Source organism: Anomalospiza imberbis, chromosome 23 (genome assembly GCF_031753505.1).
Source record: "Anomalospiza imberbis isolate Cuckoo-Finch-1a 21T00152 chromosome 23, ASM3175350v1, whole genome shotgun sequence".
NCBI classification, from domain to species: Eukaryota; Metazoa; Chordata; class Aves; order Passeriformes; family Viduidae; genus Anomalospiza; species Anomalospiza imberbis.
In genome coordinates, this window is record NC_089703.1 from 2,027,078 (window position 1) to 2,050,419 (window position 23,342).

General features: G+C 47.7%; 1 protein-coding gene across 1 annotated transcript in view; it reads right to left on the reverse strand.

Annotated features, from left to right (window-relative positions):
• Positions 1 to 23,342, reverse strand: part of SPEN (spen family transcriptional repressor) — a 66,287-nt gene that overhangs the window by 4,488 nt on the left and 38,457 nt on the right. Inside the window, exons 4-11 of the mRNA XM_068171852.1 lie at positions 19,246 to 19,406; positions 17,868 to 18,068; positions 16,968 to 17,119; positions 14,354 to 14,479; positions 13,685 to 13,798; positions 12,436 to 12,549; positions 10,800 to 10,900; positions 293 to 8,219 (exon numbers count right to left, since the gene is read on the reverse strand). Coding sequence (XP_068027953.1) covers positions 293 to 8,219; positions 10,800 to 10,900; positions 12,436 to 12,549; positions 13,685 to 13,798; positions 14,354 to 14,479; positions 16,968 to 17,119; positions 17,868 to 18,068; positions 19,246 to 19,406 — 8,896 coding nt within the window. The remainder of the gene's footprint in view (positions 1 to 292; positions 8,220 to 10,799; positions 10,901 to 12,435; positions 12,550 to 13,684; positions 13,799 to 14,353; positions 14,480 to 16,967; positions 17,120 to 17,867; positions 18,069 to 19,245; positions 19,407 to 23,342) is intronic.

Sequence of the window (23,342 nt, forward strand, 5' to 3'; positions counted from 1 at the left end):
GCCCATCTGAGCTGAAACCCCACTCCGTGAATCCTACCCCAAGCCCATCTTTAGCCACACCATCCATCCAAGGATGCCTGAACCACGCACCACCTTGGTAATGACAATTCTCCCCGACACCACATACAGAAACCTGTGGGCAACTTCCCCCCTCCTGGGTGGAGCTTCAGAGGGGTTCAAGAAATGGGTTGTTTTGGATTCCTCTAAGTAACATTTGAACCCCATTTTCCGTAAGAAACAGCTCAAACCCCTCCAGATTCCAGGGAGACAGGTAAAGGGTTTTCCTTCTCACCTGGGACGGGGTCATGCTCCGGGAGGGCAGCCCGATGGGCGAGGCGCCCGGGAACTGCGGATGCCCAAGCTGTGCCGTGTGGTAATTCCTCATGTCGCCGTACACGGAGCGGTAATCGTGGAAGGAGCTCCCGGCGGGATGCATGATCTGCACCCCGTGTGGGACCACCACGGGCTGCGTCAGGGGCAGCCCGGGCAGCTGGCTGCCCGAGGGCACACTGAGCAGCCGCGGCTCGCTGTGAGGAGAGTGAGCCATCTTGCCTTCCGAGGATTTGGGAGTCTCTTTCCCGGGCTGCGGGGTCTTACTGACCGGGGGAGTTTTGACGGCCCCTTCGGGCGTGCGGGATTGTCGCGTTTCCGAGTGGTGCTCGCCCACGGCGGCCATGTGCGGGTGCATGATCATCCTGACGTCCCGCGGGACGTTGTACTGCTCCAGCCGCAGGCTGCTGGGGTGCATGCGGTAGTCGGGCTGCATCACCAGCACGTCGGACTGCACCGGGGCTGGCCCGCGGCACACCGCGGTGTGGTGGAAGTGCAGCTCCTCCTCGGGGGGATGCTGGGAGGACAGCGGGGGCATGACGATGTCTCGGATGGGCGCTGGCTGGGGCGTGCTGGATCGCTGGGGTTTCATCTCCATCTGGGGTTGCAGAGCAGCTCGGGGGGAGTGGAGCGCTTCCGGGCGGATGCTGTAGGGAATAGCAGAGAGAGGAGGGGTGTTCATCCTCACCTCACCTTGGGATAGATGGCCCAGGGACACAGTCTGTGTTACGCTGTGGGGGGGCATGATAACAGATTGCTCGGGATGCATGCTGGATATGTACTGAGGAACGGGAATTCCTGGCGCCAGCATGACTGGGGTGCTGCTGGACAAAGCCGGAGACGAGGTACTGCCGGGATGACAGGCCCGGGGGAACGGCGACGGCGAATGCCCGCTGGTACGCGGCGAGTGCGGCTCCTGTTTGGTGACCCCCAGGTGGGAGATGGCCCGGTCGGTCGGGGTGCTGGGGCCCGAGCTGACGTGGTTCGCTTCCGAGTGCATCTTCCCAGAGAGGGAAGGGTGGTGAGGACTAACCCCAGGACTCAGGCTGGAGGGTTGCAGAGTCTTTGTCTCCACTTTCAGAGAAGCTGGGTCAGACAGTTTTTTGTTCACGACCATCTGGTTATGGACCAGCACAGGTGGAGTGTTCACGGACTGCGTCAGGACCTTGCCGGGCTGCGACGCCGGGGTCTGGACAGCGAGGTGGGACGAGTCGGGCTTGTCCAGCGCGGTGCGCTCCTGTTTGATGGAGGAGATGACGGGCGAGGTGTTGTAGGGCTGTGTTCCAAGTACCAATGAGGAATGGGTGGAAACGGTTCCGTAGCCCGTCGAGGTCTGGGAGCCTTTCGGTGCCGTCTGGGATGGCGTGATAGGCTCCTGTTTAATCTGAGACTTGGATACAGACTGCTGGAACTCGATGTCCACAGCGCTGGCTGGGGGAATCTGGCTGATCTTGGCACTGATTCGCTGAGGGCCTTCTGTCTTCTGCCCTGAGTAACTCAGGAGCACCACACCCTCCGAGGTGTTTACCCGCAGCCCTGGACTGGACCCAGTCTCCACAGGCCTCTCCTCGATAATAGACATCGATCCTGGATGAAACCTGCTGTTATCATTTGTACTTGTCCTCTGCTTAAATTTCGGCGAGGGAGCATTGACGAGGCAGGTCTGGGTTTGGGGAGCTTGTTTCACCAAAGTGATCCTCGGAGCCTCCTCCAGATCCACGCTGTGGGGCATCCTGCTGATGACAGAAGTGGCTTTGGGAGCAATCACAGTGTTGACCTTTTCCTTCTCACTGAACACTGGCGCTTCGGCCACCGGTGGCTCCAGGGTGTTGGTGACAGGAACAGCTGGCTTCTCCTCGGAAACCGGCTTGATGGCCTCCACGGCAGGGTGGAGAGGTGCCTCCTCCAGGCACGGCGCGCTCACCGGCTCCGTGTGCGTTGTCGTCACGTGTGTGGAGGTTATGCTCGTCGATGAGACATATTTGGGCTCCATGAGTATCTTCCTCAAAGTGCTGGAGTTTGTGTCGATATCCGACGCCTTTGTGTCCGGTGGGAGAGCGGGTGGGGGTGTGGAACGGGCACGGGGCTCCTCGTGCCTGACCATCCACTCCGGCACCTTGGCAGCACTGGAGTGAAGGGGGACGATGGCAGTGGGCACTGGGGTGGGCAGCTTGGCCGCCGCTGCAGGGACAGCAGGAAGGGCTGCGTTTGGGGCACTCGGTGGCGTAATGGCAGCGTTCTCCAGGGGCGACCGGATCTTGAATCCGCTCTGACTCCCCTCATCGAGGGGGACCGGCGGGGCACCCAGGTCCAGAGGAGCCGGAGCAGGCAGCTTTGGAGAGGCACTGCTCTCAGGGACAGCCTCATGTGCAGCCACAACGTCAGCAGCCACAGCCTTGGTGACATCAGAAGCACTTGGCTCCATGGATGCTGTGGGTTTGATTTGCTTTTCCTCCTTGGAGGCTTCTTCAGGTTTTGTCTTTACTTCGTTGGCGGGGGGCGATTTGCTCTGCACCCTCTCCGGCTCAAAGGTGTTGACTTCGGTGGCGTCGCCCTTCCTGCTTGTGCTCTTCTTGCGTCTCTGCCGCGTGGTTTTCTGACGGCCCTTTTCCTTACGAGCAACTTCAGCCTCCTGCAAGGTCTCGGCCTCCTGTGCAGAGTTGGAAGATTCACTGAAGCTGACTTCAGACTCCTTGCTCTCAGTCTCCAACGCTGACGGGACAGAGCCAGGCACCGGCTGCACCACAGGCTCGACGGCAGCCTCGGTTTCTAGGATATTGTTCACTGCCTGATCTGTCTCAGGCTCCATCTCCTCCTGAGGGGACTGCAACACCAAGGGCTCTGTGGGGATTTCAGCCTCAGATTCAGCAGGATATGTCGGCGGTGCAGGGAAGTTTTCTGTCTCCCCAGAAATGTCATTGATGATGGAGCCGATGGCTGCTGCCAGCTCCGTTTCACTGGCCTGGTGTGCGGGTTTATCTGCCTCCTCCTCCTGACGGACTTCAGGCACATCTGTCGTTGGCTCTTTGTAGGCAGCAATTGTCGGAGGAGTTTCAGTGAGTTTTGCAATATTCTCCACTGCCTGCTCGAGCTCAATCTGCTTTGCTAACTGGGCAGCCTCAGGTGACTGCTTGGGCTCCCGTGTCACCTCCTTTTCCATTTCTGGGAATGAATCTTCTACCTCATTCTTAGAGAAGTGGGGTGGCAGGATGTCCTCTTTTGGAGGGCTCTTCATCTTGGGTGGTGACACTGCCACTGGCTCTGCCTCCTCTTCGGTGGGCCGCAAGGCACCCTTGACTTCATCGACGTTGAGGCGTATTTCTACATTTTTGAGACACACGGATGCCTTATCAACAACAGTTTTGGTATTTTTGTACCTTCCCCTTTTGGATTTCGTAACCTTTTCTGGCACCGGCTTCTTCTCAGTGATCTCAGCTGTGGGGATTTCTAGCTGATTTTTCTCCACATCCAGTTCCTTCCGATCACGTTTCTGCTCACTTGCTGCTGGCTCTTTTTCAGTAGCTTTTGTTTTATTGTTGTTGTCACTGATGCTTGATTCCTGACCGCTTCTTTCAGCAGCATCTTCGGATTCAGCCGTGGTATCGGCTTTCGGTTCATTCTTCCCTTTCTTCCCCTGTTGGCTGGCAGCAGCTGATGAGTGAGTGTGTGTGAGCTTCTGGGATCTAGGAGACCTCCAACCCTCTGCAGGTTTAGGAGCTTCCACAGTATCTTTAGTTTCAGCCTCCTCCGCCTCTTGTTGTACCGGTTCGGTCTTTATTGGAGAGATGTCCTCCTCTGGTTTACGGCGGGTTTTAGGAGGCCTTCCCCTCCTCGGGGTTGTGGGAACAGTTGTCACTGTTTCCTGTGGCTCCTTTTCCACTCTCTTCCTGGTGGATCTAGTGACCTCCATGGAGTCCTTCACCGGAGATGGGCCTTCGTTGTCCCCTGTGGTAGCATAGACTGACCTCACGTTTCTGCGCCTGGTCCGGCCTACCGGCAAGCTCAGCTCCACGTTTTCCGGCTCTGCAGCAGAACTCGGGGATTTAGCAGCATTCCTAGAAACCTTTTCTGCCTCCACTTTCACTTCAGAAAGCTTCTGGGTCTCCCCGCGAGGAGAGCTCGACCGTTTCAGTTTCTCACGGTCAATTCTTTCGCTCTTCCTCGTGACGGGCTTTTCTGTGACATTAGCTGCGGCCGACTGCACGGGAGTCTTAGACCGTTTACTTTTGTAGGACTTTTTATCTTTTACAACAACCGTAGGTTCCACTTCCATATCATTGTCGGAAACGGGCGGCAGGACCTCAGCAGCCGCCTCCACCTTTTGACTCACACCAACATCACTGTTGGCAGAGGGTGGAGGATTTTCCTCTTTAGGTTCTGCAGCCTCATCTGACTTCTGAACTAGCTTGGGTGGAGGTGGAAGCAGCTGGGCAGCCTCAGGTTCTGGATCTACGCTGATGTCTGCATCGGAAAACGAGGCCCCAGGAGTGGGAGGTTTGGTATCCAAGTACGAAGGATGCTCTGTTGCCACAGCATCTTCCTCTGGCGCCAGGGTTGTAGCAACAATTTCTTTACTCGCTTCTACAACTGGCGGAGGTTCCGTTTGCTCAGGAGGTTCCATTTTGACAGGAGCAGCAAGGTCAGGAAAAGGTTTTTGTTCCTCTGCTGCAGCAGCAGGTTCAGAAGGTTTCTCTTCTTTGACAGAAGCTGGTTCTGCCAGGACCTTTTCGCTCACTATTTTCTCGGGAGCGATGGGAGTTGGCTCCTGTGGGAGGACGGTGACTGAAGGACCAACAACTGAGGAAGGTTTATGTTCGGTTTCTTTACTATCAGGAACCATTTCTGGTGTTTTTGGCCGGTTTTCTTTATCTTCCTGTTTCTCCACTTCTTTTGGTTTCTGATCTTTCTCCTTTTCTTTCTGCTGCATTCGTGTCAGCTCAACAAACCTACTGTGGAAGAGAACCACTGGCTCTTGCACCAAATCAGCTGTACTGTTCGTCCCATCAGAGGAGGACTGTCTCCCATACAGCCTTCCAGAGATGAAGTCCAGATCATCATCCTTCCTCTCTAAATGCTGCAGGCGTTTGGAGTCCTGTTCAAAGATTGAACTGTGCAAAAACCGAGAAGCAAACAGTTCCTGCCGCTCTTGTTCCTCCTCTTTATGATCCTCTTTCTTATCATCCAGTTTTCCACCTTCGGAATCGGTTCTGATTTTTTTCTTTTTCATATACCAGGATGGAATAGGTCTTGGAGCCGAGTCAACCTTCTCTTTGTCTTTATTGTTTCTGAAACTAGCAAATCTTGAATCCCAGTCTAGAAAGGACCAGTTTTCCTCTCTGGAGGAAGAGAGGGATTTAGCCCTTTCAAGCAAGGCCTTTGTGTCAGGTGTGATTGTCTTGTCCAATGCAAAAGAGTAGAATTTGTTTCTTTCTAAGGAACTGGACTGGAGTCTTTCCTCTCTTTCACGGAACTTCTCTTCTCTGTCCCTTAATAAAAAAGACAACCGGGAACTCTCTAACAAGGACGAGGCTTTTGGGGAATGGGGTTTGTTTTCGCCATCGTCATCCGAATCCGAAGGCACCTCCCCAGGTTCCAGGTCTCGGACAGACCGTTTCCGTATACTGTCTCTTTTCACAATGCTGCTTGGAAAGCTGATATCGACTCTCCCAGGCTCTTGTTTCACTTGGGTTTCCCACCTACTCGAGTCTTCCTCAGAACTCAGCACAGAGAGTTTTATTTTAGCCATTTCTGCCATCTGCTCCCTTCTGCTGGAATCATAAGGATTGAATTTCAGCGAGTCCTCCCTCACAGTCATGTTGGAGTATGAAAGACTCTTTTCTTCTATTTTAGGTGACTCTTTGGTTTCCTTCAATGGCATTAACCTTGGAGAATCGAGCGTGTCATCATCCTCATGGAACGGGAAGTGCCTGATGCTTGGGGAACAGGACATTCTTTCGGAGTCCTCACTCACCTGACGAGAACTTCTGTAGTTCCTTTCTCTCTTAGTGCTAATTTCGAAGTCAAACTGGTCAGTCTTTTTCCTTTTACTTGGTGGAGAGTCATCGGTGACGTCTTGTGGAGGCTTTCCCACCTCGTGAACCAGACTCCGCTTTTCATATTCATCCACATCTTTCTTTGGACTGCCGAACTTCTCCGACTTCGCTATCTCCATTTCCAGCTGCTGTTTCAACCTGCGACTTTGCTCCATCTGTTTTCGGTAGCTCTGCGTGTGGTCAATGTCGATGCTGATTTTCTCCTCTGTGTCAGCTGACTGAGGTTTCTCTTGGCCAAGTTTATGGTCTGGTGTTTCTTCAGGAAGGCCGGTGTAGTTCTTCCTTGTGTCCTCTCTCTCTGTTCCCTGATCATCCAGCAGCTGTACCTGTTTATGCTGGGGTTTTCCTGGGTTCAGTTTTTTAGGAGGGAGTTCCTGAACTTCGACAGGTTCCTCAGGTGCCTCCATGAGCCTCGCCTGCAGATCCAGGGTGGGACGCATGCCAATCCCACCAACATTAAGAGTGTCCTGAATTTCTTTGGGACTAGTAACAGGAATAAGTCTTTCCAGTTTGAGTTTTTTAGATTCCCTTTTAAGCATCTCTTTCCTCAGGGGTTTTCTCTCCAGTTCTCCTTCCCTTAACACTGGTGCTTCTCTAGATGATGCCGTTGCATCAAGCTGCTTTTTCAAAACCATGCGTGCATCCTCCTCATCTTGACTGCTCCGTTTTACATCCAGTTTTTGCCTGTCGGGTTTTGGATTCGCATCGGCAAAACGCCTTTTACGAGCCTCCAACTTGTCTAAATCCACTGCGTTGGCCCCCTCGGAAGTTTGCTCTGTCTTCAAGTGCTTTTTGGGTTTCATTTTTCCCTCCTTGTCCACCACTTCGATGTGACTGGCAAGGGCTTTCTCCTTCTGTACCTTGGTTCTGACAGGTTCTAGTTTAGACTGCTCAGACTTGGCTTGCTCAGCCTGGGATGTCTGGGTTTTCTGTTCAAGCAGTGGGGATTTCAGAGTGTCGTTATCCAGCTTTGCCCTCAGTTTCTCCAGTGCAGGCTGATCGATCACTTTCCCCTCCTTTTCCTTCACACGCGTCAGCACAACACAGGGCATCAGTTCCAGGCGGTTCTTTGCTGTCCCTTCTTTGTCACCCCTCTCTTTGCTTTGTTTACTGTTGCCCTTCAGTTTTTCTGGGCTGGGCTCTCTCTCATTCTCCTGATCCGTTTCCGAGGACTGAGAGCTGGGCGAATGGATTTTTGCTTTTCGTTTCTGCTTATCTGTTTTCTCCTTTTCTATTTTTTCCAGCTTTTCCTTCCTCACCAAGCGCTTCTCCTTGTCCACCCTCTCCTGCTCGAAAACACGCTCTTTCTCCACTTTCTCGTTTTTTGCGTATCGTTCCACGCGGGCTTTGTCCAGCTTGTCATATCGTGGAGGAGACAGGGAGCTGCAGCTGCCGCTGCGATCTGAGGACCTGCTGTAAATCCTCCTCTCCGAGTCGCTCTGCAGCCGTTCCGACTGTGAGGGGGACGCTCCGGGGCTCTGCGGGCGCCGGGAGTGCGTCGGGCTCTGGCTCCGCTCAATCGGTCTCCGCTCGTGGTCTCTGTCCCGATCGGATTCGAACCGTTCCCTCTCCCTCTCCCTCTCCCGTTGCCTGTAGCTGTACTCCCTGATGTCCTGCTCGTACGGATCTCCCCGGTAATCCCGGTATTCGCGAGGGTCATCGTAGTATCGTGGGTCGTAGTAGTCTCCTTGGTAGGGATCCCACTCGGCATAGAATTCTCTGCCCCGAGCTGGGTATTCCCGCCGAGGATCTTCGGGATACGTCCCTGGGGTCCGAACGGTCTCGTAGTAAGTACGGTCAGGGGCGTATTCGTAGGATCCTCTTCGCTCGTCTCTGCTAAACATAAGAATAAACAGATTCTAGTTCTCCTTCTCAACCAATGTACTCTGTTACCATAGCTTTTTCTTATGTAAAGAAACCATTTCCTGATCTTTTTTCCTACGTGCATCAAGGCAGCTGCACACAGAGGTTTGGCAAGGCACCTGTGTGCAGTGGACGAAATACTTTTGTTAACTTATCAAATACCATGGGTAATGTCATAACAGCTCTTCCAAGTATTTCACCACCCTCACTCCTTTGTTTTTGTCAAATTCAAACCTTGCATGAAATGAAGGAAAAACCAACACAGCACCTGTGCACCCACACAAGGCTGGCAGGGTGAAGCCACCCCCTTATCCAGAACCTGAGGCCTTCGTTTGACTCTGAAAACATGAGTCAAATCAAAGTTCAGGCATGGAATCTCTCCATTACTAAGCAGCAAAGTGATGGTAAGATTTCTTTAAAAATCCTGAGGCCTGCAAGTGATCTTTTAATTCCCAAATTAGCTCTTTCACTGCATGTGACTTGCTGGCTTTGCCCGTTTACAGTACAACCAAGTCAACAAGTATCAGGCTGTTTATAAGATCAGGTGAATTCATTCAGCAAAGCAAGTCAAGCAATTAATGTTGTTATTTCAATACCTCCAAGCAGTAAAAACAAGTCATTTGTAAGACTGAACATGGCAGGGAGGTGGAATAAAGCTGGGGTTCCAATTCCTCACCATTACAGAGTGTTTTGCACACTTGGTACTAAGGTGGGGTTGAGCTCTGCTCCCAGGGAACATGGACAGGACAAGAAGAGATGGCTTCAAGCTGTGCCAGGGGAGGCTCAGGGTGGACATCAGGAGGAATTTCTGCATGGAGAGGGTGGTCAGGAAATGGAAAGGGCTGTCCAGGGAAGTTTGGAGTCCCCATCCCTGGAGGCGTCCAAGGAAGACCTGGATGTGGCACTCAGTGCTCTGGGCTGGGAACAAGGAGGGGAGGGGATTGAGGTTGGACTCGAAGACCTTGGAGGTCTTTTCCAACCTAAATGATTCTGGGATTCCTCATAGGTTTATCTGGCTTCACAATCTATGTTTTATGTTAAAAGCTGGCAACTTGCAACTTCCACCTTTTAAGAAAAGTAAAAAATTGAAAAGGGACGAAACACGGAAGACGAAAACCTCATCCTGCAAGTGAAATGGGATGTTGTGTAAAGCAGCTGTGAAGTTAAAAATATTTATCAGGGATTTTGTTTGTTTTTTCATGTTTTTTCCCCCTTGGGTCCTATTTAGACTGGCTCCTACTACAACCTCAAGAGAAGGTGGTTTGTGCAGATCTCAGCACCTCTGCAAGGAGGAGCTTGGAGGGGCACCAGAAGCTGCAGAATTACAGGAGTCACTGCAGAGCTTGCTCCACTGCTCCATGATCCATTATCCCTATGGATCTCCTAATGACTGTGTGAGCAGAGTGACAGAGAAGGAAAAACCAGACTAACGTGTGCCCAAACACCAGAAATCAGGGTCCTGCTCAGGATTATTCCATGGCAAAGACAAACCCACCTGAGTCCTGTGTGCTAAAGAACGCCCAAAAATGCCCTTCTCTTGCCTGAATCCAGCCCAGTTCTGAGGAAATGCTTATTGCTGGCACATCACAACATCTGGCAAGGCCTGGGGAAGGCACACTTGTATTTCCATTGGTCACCAATGTCCAAACCCTGCTTGCTTTTAAATCTGCTCATTTTGCACTGTGTCAGACCAATCTATTTTGCTGCAGGAATCTGTTGGGTATATCCAGCTCCCAGGTACACCCAGCATCATGCTGCGCTGACTCCTGGTCAGGCAGAGCCCTAACCATGAGCCAGGCTCTGGAGGGAATAAAACACACGTGTTTTTTCAGTCAGTGAAGGTAAAAAAGCCCAAAATGTGGAGCGTTTCTGTGCCAGGTCTTCAGGGATAAACAAGTGGCTGTGGAGCATGTGGTGCCAGCTGCTGGCAAGGGGCAGCCACACGGGACACAGCTTCATTCAAAATAAAAATGCATCCTTACTCAAAATGTATTATTATATCAAGTTACAAAAAAAACTGTTGGAAAGAGGGAGGTGGAAGATCAGATTTTACTCTCTGCTCAAGGGCTGAGCAGCAGTTTATCAGACTTTATGTACACCCACCAACACACACATTTCTCTGTTACAGATAAGCTGCTCTTTGCATTCCTAAGACATGATGAATGACTCCCAACTGTGTCCTGGTGACCCACCAGAGAAACAGGATACTTAAATATGGATCACGCAGACAACTGAAACCTCCACCTCAGCAGGAATTCCACTAACTGGCTACGCCTCAGATGTGTGAGAGCCTGCCTGCTCTGATCTGCACAGCTTAAGTTTGCTCACCTAAATTTAATTTAAAAAATAGTGAAGAGGTTAAAAAAAAATTAAAATGCAGAGGTGTTTTTAATGAAACTTAAAAAATAAGGATGAAGTTGAGAGGAAAAAACCTGTTTAAGAATTATGGCCTGAAGAAAGTTTGATTGTATGATGAGGAGGACAATGATTGTAAAAGAACTGTGTAACGTGATGCTGGAAAACAAAAAACGGAATAAAAATATTGATACATGCCTTCTTTCCGCCAGCATTTCATAGAAGTCTCTGATATCTTGACCCGTTTTCTCCATGGAATGATAAAATGCCAACTGACTCTCCCGATTTGCAAAGTCCACCTGAAAAAGAAGAGGAAGTCACATTCAGTCACAGAAACATCTCACTCTGCTAACATTTCCCTGTGTGCTGAAGGTGGGAGCAGAACCGAAAATAGGGGTAAAATTTAACAAAAAAATGTCAAATGCTTCCCAATCCTGGCCCTGCACATCCCCAGGAATAAAGATGCTTCTCAGTGGAGCTGTGTAACTACCTCCTTACTGTGTTGTTGTAGCTGCCATCCCATCCAACAGGCTGCTGTTGGGCAGCAGGAAAAATACACATTATTATTGTGGTATTGATGTTTTTAATGCCAGGACAGTTCCAAAGTCCCTTTTATCTCAGGGCTTTGCTACAGAGGGCCAGGATTACGAATCCATTCTGGACTCCACGGTGTTTGCCTGGGGTTATAGAGCAGGGAAAGAACCAAGCCTCCTGAACTGCAGCTCCCTGTTCCAGCTGCTCCAAGAACTGGTGTTTTCTAGTACTTAGAAGCGAATGGCACAGTGAAAAAAATGAAGGATTAGAACAGATTTCATTATGTGTATGCCACACAATGGAATATTTTTAACATTCTAGTTCATGTTATTTTTTAAATCAGCTCAGTCCTGTGTGTAAGCACAGCAATGGAACACAGTCCCACATCGGGGTGTTGCTTATTACAAAGTCATTAAGCAACAAGATCCACACAAATTGCGAAACTTTTAAGGGACCACACGCTTTCCTGCACGGGAAGGTGACTGATATCCAACACCACACTCAGAAACTAGAGAATATCCAACTCCCAGCCCTGGGTGAGGTGGGAAGCTGCTGAGACCATGCCTGACATCTCTGCCCACTCTTTAGGAGAGGAGAAAGGAAGAGGAGGAAGATAATTCAAAGGGTTGGCTGACACCTCATGTCCCCAGTTAGTGGGACTGATGGGACAGTCAGAACAGGTATCACCACATTCACCCAAATCCAAGATATCCCCGGAAATGTTGCTCCAGGAAGAAAAGTACTTTCTGTGTGTTTTTTAAAGTAGTGTTTTCAATTATTGTTCAAAATCTGTTGCAAGGAAGGACAAGATGATATTTAAGGTTTATTTCAACCCAAACCATTCCATGATTCCATGACTGCATGTTGAGGTTACCGTACCCCAGAGCTTGGATATTACCATGGGGCAGCTGGATGCAGCCATGTGTTTTCCTGGAGGAACTCACACCTTCAGATTTCCCTTTTTTAACACAAAAACAGACAAAAGTTTGCCTTGGATTGGGGTAAACGAGGCAGTGACACGGACACCAACACTCAGGAGCTCAGAGAGACAAGTTCAGCGAAACAAACAGCAGAATACTGGAAAAGGCTTTATAAGTAACAGTTCAGGATCCCCTGACATCTTGATAAGCCGAGCAGAAAAATATAATTTAAGCCTTTGATATGTGGGACATGTGTGTCCCGCCAAGTATTCCTTGAGCCTGGCAGTCTGCACTGCCAGCATTTAAGGGGGAAGGCCTAAACACAATTTGTTCCTCTTTTTTTGCCTGTTTTGCTTTGGTTTGGAGGTCATTCTGCACACCTTAATTTTATTCCCACCGATTTTCCTCCCCTTGGTCTCTTTTACAGCTGCTTGTGCATATTCAATCTCATTGTAGAGAACCAGGGCCATGCCTTTTAAGCGGTCAAACACCACCTGTAAAAAACAAAAAAACAAAACAAAAACCAAATAAGAGCCTCATCCACAGGACTTAATGTCAGTCCCAACAAAATCCTAAGTCATGAGGATACCAGGAAGGAAATAATTTTTAGCAAGGTGAATTTCCAGGCTTTTGTGATGAGGCATATTGGAATGAAGAGACAATAAAAGGACACGGGACTGCTTTGAATTGTGGATATTGTGGCTTGAGGTATATTACGCCTTTATTTTGTTTTTCTGTATTTTACTTTGAATATTTTTTCTTTGTTGACTGAGTTTTATATAATTTCTTTGTTAAGGGTTTTTTTTGTTTTGGGTATTTTTTTAAATTTCCAGTGTATTTTAGGGGGGAAAAAAGGTAAAGGAAACATTTAATCCCAAAGTGGAACCAGCTTTTGTTATCAGTCTGCAGTACCACCCACCAGTTGTTAAACAACCAATTTCCAAATACTGCCTTCCTTTAGCAGCATAAATGTATTATTCAAGCAACAACAGCTACAATAAAAAACGTCAAAACTGCAACACAAACCCACAAAAATCCTTTGGGGAGGCCAGACCCTGATCCTGCGAAGATTTACACATGTTGCTTAATTTTAAGCACATCTATGTCCAATAAAAATACACAGGACAACTCCCACACTGAAGTTTAAGCACGTGATAAACACTTGCATGGGAGAGGCTCCCGCTGCGTGACAGGGGTGTGTTGCACCATTGCTGACTTTCTCTCTTCTTCCATGTACTTTTGATTGTCCTGACTGCTTTTAAAAAGTCTTTTTTTCCTCAGTCTGATGGAAAAAAACATAGTTATGTCTAATTATGTAATTAGCAAGTATGAGTAATTACGTAATTAGACCCCTGTTCTGCCAACTAACATTTAAGAAGTTTTGCTGGGGAGAGACTGTACTGCACAAGAGCAACAAATGGTTTCCAATACTCAACATCTCGGCTCACTCAAAATAACTTCTTTCTGGTTGCTGTCTACGTTGACAGAGCCCTGTCAGCCAAATTCCACCCCAGGGAGAATTTTTTCTACCTGAGCTATAAAGCCCTGGACAGTGGGGTTGAAAGGACAGGATGGGAAGAAAGGAAGACAGTAACGACTTGGAAGCACAAGCCAAAGCCTCCCACCTACCTTCACCACAGGCCCGTATCGGCAGAAATGTCGGGTCAGATACTGATCCGTAACGTTTGTGGAAAGCCCATCTAACCACACGCAGTTTGTAGGCATGCTCTTCCCAAAACCCAGCTGGACACAAAAGGGCAAAACTTCCATCAGTACAGTGCACAAGGGTTAAACTCACTGAACAGAGCCTGCCTGATGAAAGACTTATTTGGAGTTTGTATGGATTTTCTAAAATTAGCATCTGGTGCAGGTGCAAGACAAAAATCAAAGAGCAATTAATGAAAATAATTCTGCTTGTTTAAACAAATACAGTGTTTGACAACATTGGGTTCTTCTACAGTTTGAATGTCTGAGAAGTGACAGGTTGACAGCTCTGGGGCCTGACAGGCCCCATTTGCCATGGGGAATGGGACGGATTCCCAGCACAGCCCTGCCAGATGTGGCCCTTCCAGGCCAGGGAACGTCAGTCTCTGAGTGCTCAATCCCAGGACTGTGTGTGCACAGAGCCAACAAAAATGCTGATTAATCCCAATCAGGTGGTGGTTGAAACCATCACGCTCTGATACGATCTCGCATTAAAAACCATCTTACTTCCATGAACTACCTCGCTGTGAACCATCCCACGATGCGGCAGTGGAAGACACAAGAAGGATACAGTCCAGGGGAGGATTTCTTTACCTTGAGCCGGTTATTTCCAAGATATTCCCCATCCATCTTCTTAATGGCTTTGCAGACGCTGGCGATGTCGCAGTACTGCAGGAACGCGTACTGAGGGACACCGTTCACCTTCTTAATGTCGATGTCCTGGGGACAAGCACAAAGCACAACAGCCCACAGTCAGCGGTCAATCCCATCGAAGAGGACTTGGCTTTTTTCAGGGACACGTGGCACAGCAAGCTCTTTAATTAATATTTTCTTCAGAGGGAGGATTTAAACAATAGTAGACAGTTAAAACTTTACTGTTCTGCTGCATCTCAAAACCAAATCCTTACTGAGCAGGGAAAGCTCTTTATCCCACAGATTTAAAATGCAAGCCCGCAGAACTAAGCCTGACCTGATCAACAAACACCAGCTTTAGGCTGTTAATACTATATCAAGAAGAGACAATTCAGGATCAAAGAAATACAGATTAATTTTCCCTCACAAAGGCTCAAGAGAAAACAACCTGCTCGGATCCTCATCTCTGAGCCAAGCCGGGCTTCTTTTCCAAATAATCATGATCCATCCTGTTCCTAGAAACACAAAGTGATGCTGGACTCATCTCTTGAACCAGTCTGACTCATGGCAAAGGCAAAAAAGATTCTCAACTTCAGTTGCTGTTGCTCTTTAAAACCAATCCACCACGGGCCCATTCACAAGTACAGTCAGAGGCTCACAAAGCCAAATAAAGGCTGATTTTAATCGATTTTAAAAAGCCCAGCAAGCCAGGAGCTGACATTTGGTTAACAAACAAGCTCAGCACTAGCACTGGAAATGTACCCAAACCCTCTGAACAAACTCATGATACTATGATTCATTCCAAGCTGAAAATAGGAGGTGGAGGGTTTGGTTTTATTTGTTGGAATAGCAGGCGTTGCCTTTGTGAGCCACACATGGATCTAAGCACAAATGTTCCAACATCCAGGACAGGCTAATTTCATGGTTAATAAATTTAGGGACAAGGCAGCAGATTGACACAGTCTCACCTAAGAGCTCTTTATCTGGGAAAACAGAAGTAAGCAGGGAGATTTACACAACTATTAGACTCCTACAGCCCTGGCCTAATGATTTAAGTGGAATATTAATAGAAAACTACACTTCCAAGAGTTTGAAGTAGCACGACTGCAACCACGGCAAATAATACTTGACCACTCACCCTGGGCAAGCAATTCCTTGTGACAGGTAAATAAAGTATCATTATTGTGCTCATTACCCCTCAGAAAGGTTATAAAGCTGGTCCCTTCTGCACCTGAGCTTGCAAGTTTTCCTGGAAACAGCGAGGCAGCGCTGCCTCCCAATTCTGAGCCATTAATAATGCTGACAGGGAGCACCACGGCACACAAAAGCCAATTTACACTAGCACTGATAAGCATCTTTATCAGGAGAGCTTTGCTGCTCTAACACTGGAAAAGGGTTCAAGCCACAGACACGGCACGAATTCATAAATCAGTATTGATGTCAAGGATACAGCAGAGTCTGCATACACAAGGGCTGCCAGACATCATAAAATGGGGATTTTATATTCGTTCACATTGTACATGGAAGCAACCTCCTCTTCTTTTGGGGAGTAGCAGGGATGGGGTTCCTGGAATGTGTGACTGGTTCCTCAGCAGTGATAAAGACATGTCACAGCAGAGTGAAGGAGGCACAGCACATTCACAAGCACCCACAGCTGACAGGCAGAACAGACTCAACAGGAATCACAGAATGAATCCCAGAATGGTTTGGGTTGGAAGGGTCCTTACAGCTCATCCAGTTCTACCCGTTGCCATGGGCAGGGACACCTTCCACTATCCTAGCCTGCTCCAAGCCCTGTCCAACCTGGCCTTGGACACCTCCAGGAATGAGGCAGCCACAGCTTCCCTGGGCAACGTGTAATGGCCTCCCCACCTTCCTGGGGAAGAATTCCTTCCCAATATCCCACCCAACTCAGCCTCCTCCTTCAGCTTAAGGCTTGTCCTGTCACTCCATGCCCGTGTGAAAATTAATTAAATAGGATAGTTGCATGACTTTTGTGGAAAATCTCCCTTAAATATAACATTGATGTGAATTGACAGAAAGTCATGAGCAGAGGAGAGGGGGCTGCTCTACCTCGTCTGGATACTCCCCCTCAGCTGAAAACCCAAATCCCTCATGTGCCATCACTGATCCATCTGCTCCAGTCCCCTCCGCCTGGGCACGGGGCTGCTTCCACATGCACTGACCAAGCCTCTTGTTCCAGGAATCAACAGGAAACTCAGATTCACACAGTTATAGGAGTCAACACAAGAATATCACCTGGCACATTCATATCCCAAACACCCAATCACCTTTGGAGCTACCAGGAGAGAATAACCAGGAGAAAACAGCAGGGGAGACATTTGTTGTAAACACTCCTAGGACTGTTTTTTCTGCTAAGCTACCCCTCAACATTCATATACTGAACTCTGAATACAATGAAAAGCTTTCAGATATATTCCAGCAAGATGAGCGACTCAGATTATTACAGAAAGACTGAATTATCTGTCGCTGACAGATTTAGCACCACTCACAGCATTTCACAGGTCTGTACAGAAAGGTCTGTGCCACCCCACACAGGACACCATTCACATACCACTATTCCCCCAAAGCGCTGGAAGATGTTGCGAAGGTCATGGTAGGTGGTTGTTTTCTCCAGGTTGCCAATGAACAGAGTTCTCGTTGCCTTTGGGTGAAACTCATCTATCCTTTCATCCAAAGGACGAAATTCATTCTCGCTTTCGGTTTCTAGGATAAAAGAGAGCAGGAAATTTGTAACAACTGAAGATTTGGTGCATGTTGGTTTATTCAGGTCTCCTTCTCGATCTGAACAAGAGTAACCACTGTTTTTGAGAAAAACACCCAGTACTGCACCCATGACTTGTTATTTTATGTGGGATTGGGAATTTTTATATTCCAAGGAGGAATCTGAGCATCCTCAGGTGAAAGGGAGCTGCAACTGCTTCTCTGGAAATTTACCAAGTATCAATGCTTGAGTGCATGAATTCCAATAAGGCTTCCCTGTGCTTGGGGAAGAGCACGTGGCAGGAGTTTGTTTTCAGGAATCAATTTTTAAAGAAGCCATTGAAGTGCGGTCTGAGAACTTCACCACGTGCTCAGGGCTGCAGCTCTCACTGGTCGGTCATGTGGGCTGTGCTGCCACAGCCTCAAAACGCAGCACTCGTTGGCTGTTGTAATTAAAAGGAGACGAAACGAGGCTGGGGGCACTCAGTGCTGTGCTCACACCACCCACTGGCAGCTGCTCCACCGAGATGTGGCAGATGAGATCGTTCCTTCCAGCAGATCCCACTCTTTGGGAGGATGGCAGCTTTCCCTCTCTCACTGTTTGATCCAAGACATCCACTCTTTTTGCTCTGGAGTTCATTGTGGCATTTTCCCCAGTTTCTTTCAATGTTTCCTATTTCTATTCTGCCTCTTTACAAGAGCTCCTGAACACACCCAGAGCAGTCCTGTGGGAGAAGGGCATGGACCTTACCTGGTCCTATCCAGGCTGTGACTTCAATCTGCATGCCAAAGAAGAGCTTTCCTTTGGAGGCATTCAGTGCTTTCTCCTGGTCCTCCTGCTGCCGGAAGAACACGAGCCCGTACCGCTCCTCGGACGCGCCGTGGATCTGCACCGACGTCACCTTCCCGTACTTCTTGAATTCGTGGAAAAGTCCATCTTTAAGGCTTGTATCTAAACCAACAAATAAACATTAATATGGCAGAAACATCACTTCTACCAGCTCAGCAGCACCATAAAGGACACGAAGAACTCTGACTGTCTTTCAGTTAAATGTGACTTCATCCCATTTAAATCTGTGCTCACACAAGTGCCCTTTTTAATTTGGGGTGTTAATTTTGCCAATGTCCAAAGTTTCTTGCTGATCTTTCTCCTTTAAACCCAAGAAAATACACACATGGGGTTTTACGTGGCTAAAGCTAGCGGTGGATGGTTTCTGCTTCTAAGAGACACCCAGTTCCAAGCAAAGAAGAAATAACAGGGATACTCGATTAAAAATCCCACAGGAATACTGTGCACAGCTGGGATGAGGTGTCTGGAGTGGAGGCTGGAGTCACACAGCGTTCAGTTCAGTCAATTCAGAAATATAACCAGGCAGATTCATCAGATTTTGCAGAATCTGACTCAGCCCCACACAATCTATCTGAGATTCGTGGGATATTGACCTCAGCATCGTGTACTTTCAAGGAATATGACAGGCATTAAATCTATAGGAAGATACCAACACGTGAGGTACTCTGCTCACAAGATTAACAGACATTATTTTAGCTCAGCCAGTGCTTCTGCATCCATGAATTCTGTTAAAACTGTTTCACAAGTGATGCCATGCTGGTTTTTCCTGTGGGATCTCTCCTGCTCTCAGCACAGGAACAGGGAGTAATCATGGGCACTCCTCAGCACGTGGTTTCCTGGGTTATTTTCCATGCAATATGCATTGCCTTTACAAATATGCTCAGGGGTTTTTTAAAGCGCTCAAACTGCAACAGAAAACCCTCAACTTTTTGTATTAAAAAAGAAATTGAAGCAGGGTGAGATAAAACAATGAAAGTTTTAAGTTAAAAATGGAAATGTGTCAGTTTTTTTTCCCTGGGAAAGCCCACATTACTGTTAGAAGCACCAGTTCCAGGAGCTGGAAATGCCCAGTACTTGGAGCTGGGACCAGCAGGGTTTCTCACAGATGGTCACTAATTAAGCAATTTTCCCAGTGTCACACAAGAACTGAGGCAGAAGCAGGGAGAGAATCCCGTCCTCAGAGGCAGCATGTGGCTGCCATGTGTCAAAGACCCAGTACAGGCTATCCCACCGGTCCCACCCCCTTTTTCCCCTGTTGCCCTTTCCCGAGTGAATTTACCTGTTGAGCGCACTGGAAGATTTTGCACCTTGATCCCAAAACTCTTCCGGGGCTCATCCTTCTCCAGCGACGGGAGCAGCTGCGACGCGGGCGCGGGCACGGCCGTCGACTGCACCGAGCGCGCCGGGGACTCGTCGCTCGAGCTGCTGCTGGAGTCACTGCTGGGAACGGCACGGAGAGAAGGACAGGTGAGTGCACGGGGCAAAGTCACCCAGGAAATGATTATCTTATGAAAAAAGCAAAATTCCAGAGTTTCTGCTCGCCCACAGGCCTTCCTCCCTTTTGCGCCTGATTCTGTTTCTGTGCTGCCACCCACTATTCACACGGATTTAAGCATCTTCCTGCCAATATCCCCCCCAAAGCCCCCAGAGGAGACAGGCAGGGAAGTGGAATGTGGGTAAAATGTCAGCAAGATCCTGTTACCCACCCTGACAGTGGTGGAGATTTAATGAAGTGTAATGCAATGTTGGACCAGCTCAGGAGCTGTGTAGAAGAGTGGAGAAACACAGGGAGGATGCACAGGTCTGACAATGCCTCAAAACCCCTCCCAGCACTCTCATGTACAGGAAAGAAATATTATGGTGCTCTCAGGCATCTTCCCTGAAAAGATCTGTATTCCAAAGAGACCATGTGTGAAAATCATGGCAAGCATTTGGCTCAACTGCTTGGGAATAACCTGGATTGGTGGCGATGTCCATGTCCCTGTCCCAGCCCATGGCCCAGGGTGGAACAAGATGATCTTTAAGATCCCTTCCAGCTCAAACCACGCTAGGATTCTCTATGAACCAGCAAATACTATTTCCAGGCTCAGCCTCAACCAACAACTTCAGATACGACGAATTCAGACCCAAGAATGCCTTTTATAAACAATAATTACAGCGGAAGAGGTTTTGCATATTAGATCACAGAGGGAGCAAATCTAATCCACAGACCCAGGATCATTTGATGCTTCGAGCAGAGGCAGAAATACAGAGAATATAATGTTATTAAAGCTTGCCCAGTGGGGACACGTCATCCTGCTTCAGTGGCTCATTTCTTCCCCGAGGCACAAGGGCTCAGAACAGCGCTAAAAATAATTTTGTCTGACATAACCCCGGAGACTCTCATTCTCCATTACATGAGCAGCCTTCGAAAAAATTCTGCTGGAATTTTAACTCGGAGGCTGGAGAGGGGGAGATGTGCCACGTACTAAAATAACCCTGTCAGTCTGAAATTTGCTGCTTGATTGAATTTTTATATTCTTCTCCACATCGTATTAGAGAAATGATATGCAAGTTTATCTTTTTCTTATCTTAAATATTTCATACCCTTCTTACAAACCTTCTTGCCGTTAAACCACTTAACTTTTCCATTTCTTTTCTCAGGGAAACCATTTCGGGCTTCTAGTAATTTCCAAGATTTGATTTTGTGAGCTCTTCTACTGCTTTTTTGAGGGTGTTTTTCTTCAAACGATCAAAAAACCTGGTTTTCTTTCTGGTGTATGTAACGAGCACCGTGGTACATTCCCAAAAGCCCTTGGGCTCTGTCCCCTTTATATTTGGAGGCGCAGAAGGGAAGACAATCTCTGTCCCAAAATACTTACAAACAACCCAGAAGGATATAAAAACAGGCCAGACCAAAATAAAATACAACAAAAAGGGTCAAAAATGCAGAAGTAATAATAAACATGAGAAACTCTGCTGCTGGTCTCACCCTCTCATTACAACCCTCCCATTCCATCCAGCCACTTCACATGTTGGTGCCTTTCCCACACATTCTCCTCCTACTCCTCTGGCCCTGGAGGAGGAAGTTCAGCATCACTTTGGGAGAGGAGTGAAAATAAAGCCATGCCAGGAGCGGAGTGAAAAACTGAGCCCTTCCCCCTGCCCTGCTTTTCCCAAGGGCAGCTGCCGTGCGCCACCCAACCTCTCACTTCATGGATAATAAATAACATTTTCCTTCCCGGCTACAGTTCTTTGTGCTTTCCAGCAAGGAATCTCCTACCATCAAGATGACCCTCCACAGCCTCATTTTTCTACTAAATTGGTAAACTGCCTTTATTTCTGTCTCACCTGCGCACCCTCCTTTTGTGCCCTCTTCATTAATGAACTATTTAATCACTGAAAGTGAAGAGTGAAGCAGTTCTTCCTCATCTTTATTCCATTCCCTCCGCCTTTCCACTAAATCACCAAACTGAAGTTCTTCTCTACAGCATTTTGGGAAAAAAACCAAACCCAACCCCACACAAACAGTCCCTCAGTGTTCTCCAGGGGTAACATCAGCCATCACCTGCTACCGGGAAATAAATTGGCAAAGAACAGAGGAACTTCTTTAAACACACAAATATAGGGCAGGGAATGTGTGTGGGGAGAAACTGAAAATAATTCCCAAGCTGACAGCAGCTCCACGTGGTTCAGCAGCCCCTGGGGAAGGCTAAAAAAGGCTAAAATAGGATTTTAGGGATGCAGAACCCTCTGCCCTGTGCACATTTCTATTTTCCCTTCTCACATCTTGATGCTCCCAAAGCCTTTAGAATTCCAGTGTGCTGAGATCGTACCTCTGGAGCAAGAGGCAGCACTGAATTGATTTGAGCAGTGCTTTAGAATGGAGACAGGCTGCTTTTACAGTTTGGTTTTTTTTTTTTTTTAATAAGGATGTTAAAAACATGGAACGTACTGTTGAAATCACAGCATTCCACTAGAGAAAAAATATTATCTCGGGATAACACCAGTAGATATCCAAGTGATGACACAGCAGTGCAACAAGGTGATAAATTCTACAAAGGAGCCTGAATTCTCTGCAGCTTTGGGAAACAAGGATCATACTGGTAACTTCCACTTCCCCAGGGAGTTTTAAGGATATGTGTCCCTTAGCAAAGCAAGACTGAGACATTCCAGAAAAAGAAAAAAAAAGTCATTATTTCCTGACTATTTTTAGACAAGAAAATAAAATGATTGCAAGAACAGTCCCCCCTTTCTTTAGGGAAATCCCCATCAGTTTTCCAACTGAAGAAACATGGATATAATAATTCAAAAGTAAGTCAAAGGTTTGATGTTCTGTGAATGGGAGAATGATGGAAGAGTTAATTATAGCTGCTGTGTCACCCAGTTATAGCTCACAGCACAATCAAAATAAAGCATCTGACAGGGAATTATGTGGAGTCTTGAGCAGCAAAATACAACTCTTTTTAGCTTTAAAAATATACAGATCTGAAGCCTGAAAGCTGCTCAAGGACAAGTTCCCAGAATATTAAAATGAGAATATGGCTTTGCTTTTCCCTGTGAGTAATTTTGCAAACAACCACCCGTTGCCAATGCAGAAAATAAGTTATTAAAAATTCTTCTGGCAAAAGTGGGTTCATAAAGCTTCTAGAAAGAGCTATGGAAATTTTAACACGGGAACATAATAGGATAAAACAACAGCTCTGGTAATCTCCTCCTTAAAAGTATTCCAAGTATCAATAGGTTTTGGGGCAGGTCAAAAATGGCACAAAAATAGCTTTTTAACTTCATTTTGGGCTTCCGCTAGCAGCATTAAACCCAGGGTGATTTTTTCCAGAAGCAGAGCGTGCTCTGGCACTCAGCCTTTTCCCAACACGGGAGAACCTGCTCTTCCACATCGCTGTGAAGTCAGCGGAGCAGAATGCCAGCACGCCGAGGAACTAATCTCCTGAGCTGTCACAACACACGCGCGGCGCCGGGAGGGAGCTGGGAACCAACGCTCCTCCGCGCTGCTCCCGGAACGTGGGATCACTGGGGAACAGTTGGAGTACTTAACCAGCATTTCAGATGCTCTTTTGTCCAGCCCAGATACTTCTAAAATCAGTTTCACTCTACGGCACTACAGCATTGAAGAAAAATGATTTTTGTATTTTGCTGTCAGCAAAATCAGATGGGAAAACGGAGGAGTAAGAGAGATTGTTCTTAATTAAACAAGGGGTGGACATAAAATCTTTCTCTTACACATGCACTTTGCTACAGGTGTAGTTTACAAGCCCTTTTAAAACACTTATCTGCAGTCCATAATTACCTATGAGTATATAAGGATGTGTGTTCTTACTCACACTATTTATGTGCCCATTTTTCATCAATCATGATAAAATCTATTAATAACTTACA